General features: G+C 44.4%; 1 protein-coding gene across 1 annotated transcript; it reads left to right on the top strand.

The window, feature by feature from the left end:
• The first annotated feature begins 9,519 nt into the window (after positions 1 to 9,519).
• Positions 9,520 to 10,161, top strand: LOC116244853 (uncharacterized). Its single transcript, XM_031616688.1, has one exon. It carries the CDS (start codon positions 9,520 to 9,522, stop codon positions 10,159 to 10,161), a length of 642 nt encoding a protein of 213 aa, XP_031472548.1.

The raw sequence follows: 10,161 nt of genomic DNA, 5'->3' as shown, positions 1-10,161 counted from the left end.
ACCCCTCCATGATGGTGCATCATATATTTTAAGCATAAAATAAATATTAACGTACATAGGATGTCAATCGAATAATCTCTCACAGAGAAGGAGTTTTTCAACTTTTACTATAGTCCTGAGGGCCCCTCTGACTCGCTCTACCCAGCCTTAAAGGAGAAATACAGAGCATACAAGCAACAATCATACTACACTCCTCGCCCCATAAGCGAGGTGAACTTCGTGCGTAAGTTTTAACAGGTATGCCAATACTTGTGCTTTGTAGGAGCTCTGAAGGCCGAAAAGATGGAGATAGTTCTTATCCAGCAGCTGATAGAGGAGGTGCTGGATGACTTTGAGCAATTTTTCGCTTAGGGAGGATGGAAGTCAGTAAAGAACAAGTCCAACCGCACCCGCCTGCAAGAATATCTGCTTCTCAAGCTGGGAAGGCTCTTCAGCAAGCATCGAACATACGGAACGCTTGACAACTTCGTCCTTAGCTTCTTTTACACCCTCAACTACTTCAAGACGTGCAATTACGAAATCAAGCTGTTTAGCGAATTTTTGCTTTCACATGCAGATCTTGACCACTTTTTTCTCTTCATCATCCTTAGAAAACGAAGTCGCAGGCATCACCGTGATCTGGTCATTCGCAGCTAACATATTGCTGCAATTGTTGCAGTACTAAAGTCAGAACAGTCCTCACCCGCACATGGAATCTCAATGTATGCTTCTTAAAACGATGAACTAGGATAAGTGAAGCTGCTACTTATTTTCCCTTAAATCGTCGAGTATGTGAAGACCAACGACGTAGTGCTGCACGAGGTGATGATCTACAACCTTATGCGGTGCGCCGGACTTACGCAATAGCAGAGCCCATTAGAGCTAAGTAAGCTGAACTGGGGACAGTTTATCTCCTCTTACTTCTCACAAGTTTGCTCCATGGGCATCACGTACCCTCAAAGCCTCATCCAGGAGGCAGTTAACGCCAACCTCAAGCTGGCCGACCGCATTTTCGGTTGTGAGGCAGAGATGAGCAGAATGACCTTCAGCGACTCTGGAGAGACAACAACTAATCCAGCCAAAGAACGCTACCTGTAGGAATCCTTTAGCTGGCTGATCGGTTCATTGGAGGGAGTGATATACAGGCAAAAGGGAAGCTAACGTTGGCAGCGTCTATACGACCAAGGAGTGGCCGTTTTCGACTACGGTCTGTTCGTGGGTCGTCATTTGATCCAGCAAATGATGCGCAGCAGTGAGTTCTTCTAGATCTACTCCAAGCATTCCTCCAAGGGAAACACATCTCTTTCATTTACTTGATTATCTCACTTATGAATTAGCATAAATTTACAATTTAAGCGTAATTTATCACAATTCAAGATGATGAATAAAAAATAAGAAAATGATAAGGCCGTATATGGCGAGATTACAGTCCAGGGTGAATCTGACACCAGCAGCAATTAATAGGAATCTGCTGAAGATTTCATATCTGCGAAACAGCAGAAGAAATGGAAGACAAAATACATACTTAAAAGAATGTTACTCCTTGTGACAATACTTTTCGTAGTTTCGCTTGCGTATATACTCAGAAGAAGAAGCAATCTATAGATTTAAATGAGATCAATGAGCACACAAAATGGGAAAGAAGATGACGAAATCATAGGTTTGCCAAAAGATATCATTGATGAATGGCTGTCATTCACAAATGCCTTTAAGCGTAACAACTAATCTGTATTTAACTTTTAAAAAACACTTTGGCTATTTAAAGTATAAGCTCATGCTACTACATTAAATAGACTATACTACGAAAACAATAAATACTTCGCAGCCAAAAGCGGATTCGACGTAAATGTGATCGACTTAAACAATACCAAACAGTTCCTGAGTACGGAGGGATTCGACAAGCTGCAGAACCTTAGGAAGACGTTGGGGGAAAGGGCGAAGGAGGGAAAGGTGAGCCAGGCACAGGCCGAGGAAACGCTGCAGAGGGTGGCGCTGCTCTTCGTCACTGCCGAAAACGGCGGAGTTATGGTTTCGGAGTACGGATGTCTCACGCAGACATTCGACTGGCTGAAGGACATCAAAAACGAAGTCCACGCCCGCAGGGGCGCATCAGCCGACCCTGAGTTCTTCGCCTTCTATGATCCTGGACGCAGTTCTCGTTCTCAGAAGGAGAATGTACCTGCAAAGTATGAAGTGTAAAGATATACACGCATATTCCCAGGTCTACAGCCATACTTTATCGTGGCAAAGAAGAAGGCAAGATTTACTGTGGCATTACTGCATGAGATAATACGCATACTTAGCGATCCATCTGTTGTCGAAAAGGGCTCCTTTTCTTATTACGGAACTGAAGATCTTTACAACAACTTTTTTCCAATTGCAGTGCAAAGAGTATTGCAGCGTACTCAACGTTTCTTAGATTAAGTTTTCACTAAAACTGAAAGCAATTCAATTTAGAGGGAATATCGTGGATTGGCATTAGATTACTATGGAATATACACGATTAATGATCTTGCAGCTGGGCACAAATTTTTCGCTTATTTTGATGACGCAAACGAAGCAGTGACTATGGAAGGACTCACCAAACTGCCTATGACTGATTGGGATTAAATGGTAGGCAAGACCTTTCAGATTACACGCCTTACCTCACATGAAAAAATGAATGCCATCATTGAAGATATCATAGCTGGACGTCATGATCCTATGATAAGGGGTTCTTTTCTTCAGCAGATTCTTTTCCCATAGGCTTAAAACGTGTCTTATATTATTTAAAATCCTTAAAAGCCATTTGTCAATGAAACCAACGAGCCATGGAGTGCTCTTCCGAAGAAAATTTGGGTCTACTGGGACAAAGGCATCTAAAATTCATATCTTTCAACACAAGTATGCGTGAAGGCCTTGAAAAGACGCGCAGAATAATCCGGTTTTGAAGTGAACATCGTAACATAAGCGAATGTGCATGACTACGTTGATAAAAATGTAATTGAAAGGATTCAGCATACTATTGACACAGCAAAAGTATAAACATTTGCGCAATCAAAGCCTGATATGATCCGTCTGGCATTGCTTATTGCCCACGGAGGCATCTATCTCGATGTTTCCTACCTTGCACTGACTAACTTTGATTGGCTGGTCAATATCGGCCGCTATCCAAGCAAATACATCTACAACAGATACGGTCATCTTCCCAAAGTATTCATGCACTTTCACCCTCTATGGGGAGGAAATTTCGACATAAAAATCAACACAACTATCAATTCTAAGGTTCAATGGCAGCTGCCTTACGAAAACAACTTTATAGCTGTCGAAAAGGATAATCAATTCATCAAAGACTGGTTTGAGTTTCTTTTAACTTCTTATTCCTACCCATACGAGAAGTTCCAAGCCATGATGAAGGATATGAAGATGGTATATCCGTGGAATATACCGTATTTGGTCCCTATGGATGCTTTGAAGTATGTGATTGCTAGAAAACAGAGATAAATTGAAGCAAATCCTTCATCAGAGTGGACTGATGCAAGTGAATATTATGGCATATGGTCGATGAGTGGCCATTACAGTTTCCAAAAGTATAGGGTAAGAAACGGTTTATAATCATTCAATTAGCTAGACAATACCTTTATCTATCGCTACTCGAATGCTTACGTTGAAGGCTTCCATGGCAGAAACTTTCATTTAGTTAAATTCTACGGATGGCAAAATATTCCCTTGAGTAAATACATTTCTGACAACAAAGACGATTACTACACTGCTGAAGCCCACCCTGAGTCACTCTTCATGACTTATATGATGAGCGGTGACATTGTATTCTACTTTGAAGATGGCTGGAAGGTTAGGCAATGATTATGATCAACATTTTCAAGTCTTTAATCTCTTTATCTTCTCTTTATACTCTTTTTGCATAAATGGATAGATGATTATATAACTTTTATGTTAGATCTTTAACTTATTGATTAAGTGTTGATATATGATCGGAGGAAATAAGCCTTCCACTAAGATCCCTCAAGACTAAATCAGCTAGTTCGAGCCGAATAGCGGCAGACTTGTCTACTAGCTATAATAAGTAAGCTCTGTGCAGCATGTCAGACGCAAAAAACCACAGCCAGCAAAAATCAAACCTGGAAACATCTTTAAAAAAGTTGCTTTCATCATTGTCGTAATAGTAGTGATTGCTTTTGTTATCTTGAATGTTGACGTCGATGATAAAGAAGTATAGCAAAATGTTAGGCCAAAATAGTAAAAAAATGAAGCAAAAGAATCTATGTAGGCATAAAATTAAAAATAAGAGAAGAAACCAGAAGAAAAAGAGATAAAACAAGATTAGAAAGAAATTGTTATCCCGATAGATGATAAATAATTGGCATAAAAACCATATTGGTTTGAGAAAAAGTTTTGGCTGTTTTCTGCTTAGAAACACAGCTCCAACCTGAACCGTCTGTACTACGAAAACAATAAATACTTCGCAGCCAAAAGCGGATTCGACGTAAATGTGATCGACGTAAACAATGCCAAACAGTTCCTGAGTACGGAGGGATTCGACAAACTGCAGAACCTTAGGAAGACGTTGGGGGAAAGGGCGAAGGAGGGAAAGGTGAGCCAGGCACAGGCCGAGGAAACGCTGCAGAGGGTGGCGCTGCTCTTCGTCACTGCCGAAAACGGCGGAGTTATGGTTTCGGAGTACGGATGTCTCACGCAGACATTCGACTGGCTGAAGGACATCAAAAACGAAGTCCACGCCCGCAGGGGCGCATCAGCCGACCCTGAGTTCTTCGCCTTCTATGATCCTGGACGCAGTTCTCGTTCTCAGAAGGAGAATGTGCCTGCAAAGTATGAAGTTGATAGGTACACGCGCATTTTCCCAGGTTTACAGTCCTACTTTATTGTGGCAAAGAAGAAAGCTCGCCTTTTAACTGCTCTCGCAGACTAAATTATTTTCCTTCTGCTTAATCCCTCATTAGTAGGCTAGACTTCGCAAGGCATCAACTTCTTTGGAGCAGATCCGAACAATCCATACGTTTATTACTTTCACTTAGCGGTCCATCGTATATTACAAACAAAGCAAAAATTGTTGGACTAAAATCAAAAAGACAAGAAATATCGTTAGCTAGCTGTAGACTACTATGGAGTTTATTATATTACTTAACTTGCATCAGTGCGTAAGATTTGGGCATTATTCGGAGATATGCAGTCCCATGTTCAGATCAATGCAATGACTTTGCAGACGATGGAGCAGCTGTATGATATGAACGGGCCTTTTATCCAATACGCCAGAATAACTCCATATGACCAAATGACAAGATATGTAGACTAGATTATGTCTGGGAAGCGTGACCCTATGCTTCGTGGTTCCTTCCTCCAGCGCATCCTGTTCCCTGAGAGCAATGAGCCTTACATCATCGACAACCCCGAAAGACAGTTCGTCAACGCGACCGCCGCGCCGTGGAGCACGCTGCCCAGGAAGATCTGGGTGTACTGGCACAACGGCATCCAGAACGCGCAGCTCAGCAACCAGGTCTGCGTGGAGGTCATCCGAAGAAGGGGGAAGGAATCGGGCTTCGAACTCAACGTTGTGAGCGAAAGCAACCTGCACGAGTTCTTGGACAAGGAGACGATCGACAAGATCGACGACACTCTGCGGAGGGCGCGAGTGAGGACCTTCCCGCAGTCGAAGCCGGACCTGGTGAGGCTGGCGCTGCTGGTCAAGCACGGAGGGGTTTACTTCGACGTTTCCTACGCCCCGCTGACCAACCTGGACTGGCTGGTCAACATCGGGCGGTTCCCCAGCCAGTACATCTTCAACCGCTACGGCCACCTGCCCAAAGTGTTCATGCACTTCCACCCGAACTGGGGAGGAGTCTTCGACTGGAAGGTGAGCGCGACCCACAATACGAAGGTGCAGTGGCAGCTGCCCTACGAGAACAACTTCATCGCTGCTGAAAGGGGCAACGAACTCATCTCGCAGTGGTTCGACCTCCTCGTCTCCTTCTACGCAAGACCCTACCACGAAGTCCGCTCCATCATGCAGAGCGACGGACTCATCGACGGATGGAATAGTGAATACCTGATGCCCATGGACACAATCAAATGCGTTCTCTCGCGCAAGCAAAAGGAAATTCTCGCAGATCCCAAATCGCCTCACGCAGACGCAACAGACTACTACAAACTTTGGTCCATAAGCGGTATGCAAGGCATTCAAAAGTATAGAGACCGTACTGGAATCTAATCTTCTCATTAAAACCCAGACAATAACTTCGTTTACCGTTATTCTGAGGAATACGTGTAGGGGTTTATCGGCAAAAACTTCAACCTGGTGAAATTCTACGGTCAACAGAACAACAGGCTGAGCGACTTCATTGCCGGAAACCGAGGAAACGGGTACGTGAACTAAGCGCATCCGCAATCCCTATTCATGAAGTATATATATTCGAGTGGGTGAAGTATGATTGATTATAGCTATCATAAAGCAACATCATCTCGAGAATTAATAATGATTATTGATACATGATATAACTAAAGGAACAGCCACATCTCGACGATGAACAGAATGAGATCTTTGATGACTAATCAGCCTCACATTGTAGACTCGATCAAGACAAATAAGCATCCAAGGAAAATAAATCCAATAAATGGATTTGCTTTGCAATGTGGGCAACAGGGCTTGTACTGGTAGTTATCGTTATTTGCTTTTTCAGTGTTAAATCAGATGTTACATTAAGCGAGATCATAGGAGTCCCTAAGGAAATAATTGCTGAGTGGTTATAATCATCGAATGAAATCTTGCATACAAAGGAACCATTTTTTTAGTTTGAGAAAAAGTTTTGGCTGTTTTCTGCTTAGAAACACAGCTCCAACCTGAACCGTCTGTACTACGAAAACAATAAATACTTCGCAGCCAAAAGCGGATTCGACGTAAATGTGATCGACGTAAACAATGCCAAACAGTTCCTGAGTACGGAGGGGTTCGACAAGCTGCAGAACCTTAGGAAAACGTTGGGGGAAAGGGCGAAGGAGGGAAAGGTGAGCCAAGCACAGGCCGAGGAAACGCTGCAGAGGGTGGTGCTGCTCTTCGTCACTGCCGAAAACGGCGGAATTATGGTTTCGGAGTACGGGTGTCTCACGCAGACATTCGACTGGCTGAAGGACGTCAAAAACGAAGTCCACGCCCGCAGGGGTGCATCAGCCGACCCTGAGTTTTTCGCCTTTTACGATCCTGGACGCAGTTCTCGTTCTCAGAAGGAGAATGTGCCTGCAAAGTATGAAGTGCAAAGATACACGCGCATATTTCCAGGTTTACAGCCATACTTTATCGTGGCAAAGAAGAAGGCTCGCTTTCTGACTGCTCTCGTAGATGAAATCATTTACTTATTGTTAAATCCCTCAACCGTCAGTAAAACATCAAAAGGTATAATATTCTTCGGAGCGAACCCAAAAAATCTATATAAAGACTACTTCCACATAGCAGTGCATAGGATACTGCAACGCAAGCAAAAATGGCTTGATAATCTTTAAGAGCTCAAGAAAAACTACAGGTATCGGATATTAGCTGTCGATTTTTATGGAATTTACTATATCACAGAATTGGCTTCTACACTTAAGCTTTGGGCACTGTTCGATAACGTCCAATCGCATGTACAGTTCATCAGTATGACTCTCCAGACAAAGGAGCAACTGTAAGATATGATTGGTCCTTTCATTCAATACACAAGACTAACTCCTCACAATAATATGACAGTTTATGTAGACTAGATTATATCTGGGAAGCGTGACCCTATGCTTCGTGGTTCCTTCCTCCAGCGCATCCTGTTCCCTGAGAGCAATGAGCCTTACATCATCGACAACCCCGAAAGACAGTTCGTCAACGCGACCGCCGCGCCGTGGAGCACGCTGCCCAGGAAGATCTGGGTGTACTGGCACAACGGCATCCAGAACGCGCAGCTCAGCAACCAGGTCTGCGTGGAGGTCATCCGAAAAAGGGGGAAGGAATCGGGCTTCGAACTCAACGTTGTGAGCGAAAGCAACCTGCACGAGTTCTTGGACAAGGAGACGATCGACAAGATCGACGACACTCTGCGGAGGGCGCGAGTGAGGACCTTCCCGCAGTCGAAGCCGGACCTGGTGAGGCTGGCGCTGCTGGTCAAGCACGGAGGCGTTTACTTCGACGTTTCCTACGCCCCGCTGACCAACCTGGACTGGCTGGTCAACGTAGGGCGGTTCCCCAGCCAGTACATCTTCAACCGCTACGGCCACCTGCCCAAAGTGTTCATGCACTTCCACCCGAACTGGGGAGGAGTCTTCGACTGGAAGGTGAGCGCGGTCCACAATACGAAGGTGCAGTGGCAGCTGCCCTACGAGAACAACTTCATCGCTGCCGAAAGGGGCAACGAACTCATCTCGCAGTGGTTCGACCTCCTCGTCTCCTTCTACGCAAGACCCTACCACGAAGTCCGCTCCATCATGCAGAGCGACGGACTCATCGACGGATGGAATAGCGAATACCTGATGCCCATGGACACAATCAAATGCGTCCTCGCTCGTAAGCAGAAGTAAATTCTCGCAGACTCCAAATCTCCTCATGCAGACGCATCAGACTACTATAGATTGTGGTCTGTTAATGGAATGCAGGGTATTCAAAAGTATAGAGACCGTACTGGAATCGAATCTTCTCATTTAAAAGCTGATAATAACTTCGTTTATCGTTACTCTCTTGAGTATGTCTAGAGCTTCAATGGTAAAAGCTTCAATCTCATCAAATTCTACGGATAGCAGAACAAAAAAATAACCCAATTCATCATAGATAACCGTTATGACAACTTCACATCATAGGCTCATCCTGAGTCTCTTTTCATGACCTCTATTATGAGCAACGGCATCGAAGTCTACTTTGACTAATTTTGGCGAGTCCGGCATTGATAGATACAACTTATTTGAGCATATCTATTTTTATGGGTGTATTTGATATTTATAGTGATGGGTCAGTCCACGTTTGATTATAGTTTAATTGATGAACAAATAAATTGAGGGCGCCGTGGAGGGAGTCAAGCAGTTCTACGGAGAGAGCAGACGTTTCTTGGACGTTTGCGAGAAGCCAGACGTTTCGGGTAAGCAGTGATTAAGCGTAGAGTTCAAGAAGATCGCTACCTCATGCGCCATCGGATTCGCCATCATGGGCGGCATCGGCTACATCGTCAAGCTCCTCTTCATCCCCATCAACAACATCATCCTCAGCTGATTGTTCATACCTTTCATACCTAATCACACTCATAACATCATATCACATTAGAAAGTGGCATATCTAGATGGAGGAAGGGAGAGAAGGAGCGAAGACATGGAAGCAAAACTAACATGTGAAGAGTGTTAAAGAAAGGATTTGCAGAATTAATGTTCTTTACAAAATGGAAAGTAGTCGATTAATGAAGATAATATCTGTAGAAAATGCCAGCTCTTGCTCAAGAATTTCATGGTATGAGAGAATACAAAGATGGAAGATTTTCCAGTCGTTTTAATAACATCTATTAATTGTCTATGTTAGAAAAATAAAAAATGATATTAATCTTAATTCTCACCCTCACAATCCCATCTATCCTGGCCTCAAATATCGTAGTAACAAGCTCTGTTCCGCCTATCGACTATCCTGTGAGGTTCGGGTACATCAACATTCTTAATGATTGGAGTTCGCCTCAGGGGATTGCGAAGTCCTTGGGAGTGCCTGGGTACGCCGCTCCGCACAAGTACAACTACATCTGCCTGACCTTCTGGACGATTAACCAGGGTCCCGTTGACGCAGCCTACGTGTGGAACAACTCCAAGACCTACCTCAGTCCCCTCTTCGGAAACACCGACACAGCCATAAAGGCCAACCTCAAGAAGATCTACAACGACAACGGCATTAGACTGATGGTGAGCGCATTCGGCTCCACCGAAACCCCCACCACTTCCGGCTACGATCCCACCTTTTACGCGCAGCGCCTAGCGGACTTTGTGGCCAGCAATAACCTAGACGGAGTTGACATCGATTGGGAAGACACGACGGCCTTCCAGTCAGGCGTAGGCGAGCAGTGGTTGATCACCTTCACCACCGTCCTCAGGAACATCCTACCCAGTGCCATCATCACCCACGCTCCCCAGGCGCCTTACTTCGGAGGCACTGCCCATTACCCTAAAAACGCTTACCTCGCCATATAA

Source organism: Nymphaea colorata, unplaced genomic scaffold (genome assembly GCF_008831285.2).
Source record: "Nymphaea colorata isolate Beijing-Zhang1983 unplaced genomic scaffold, ASM883128v2 scaffold0349, whole genome shotgun sequence".
Classification (NCBI taxonomy): domain Eukaryota; kingdom Viridiplantae; phylum Streptophyta; class Magnoliopsida; order Nymphaeales; family Nymphaeaceae; genus Nymphaea; species Nymphaea colorata.
The sequence above is the reverse complement of the archived record's forward strand: the minus strand, read 5'-3'. Positions and strand labels throughout refer to the sequence as shown.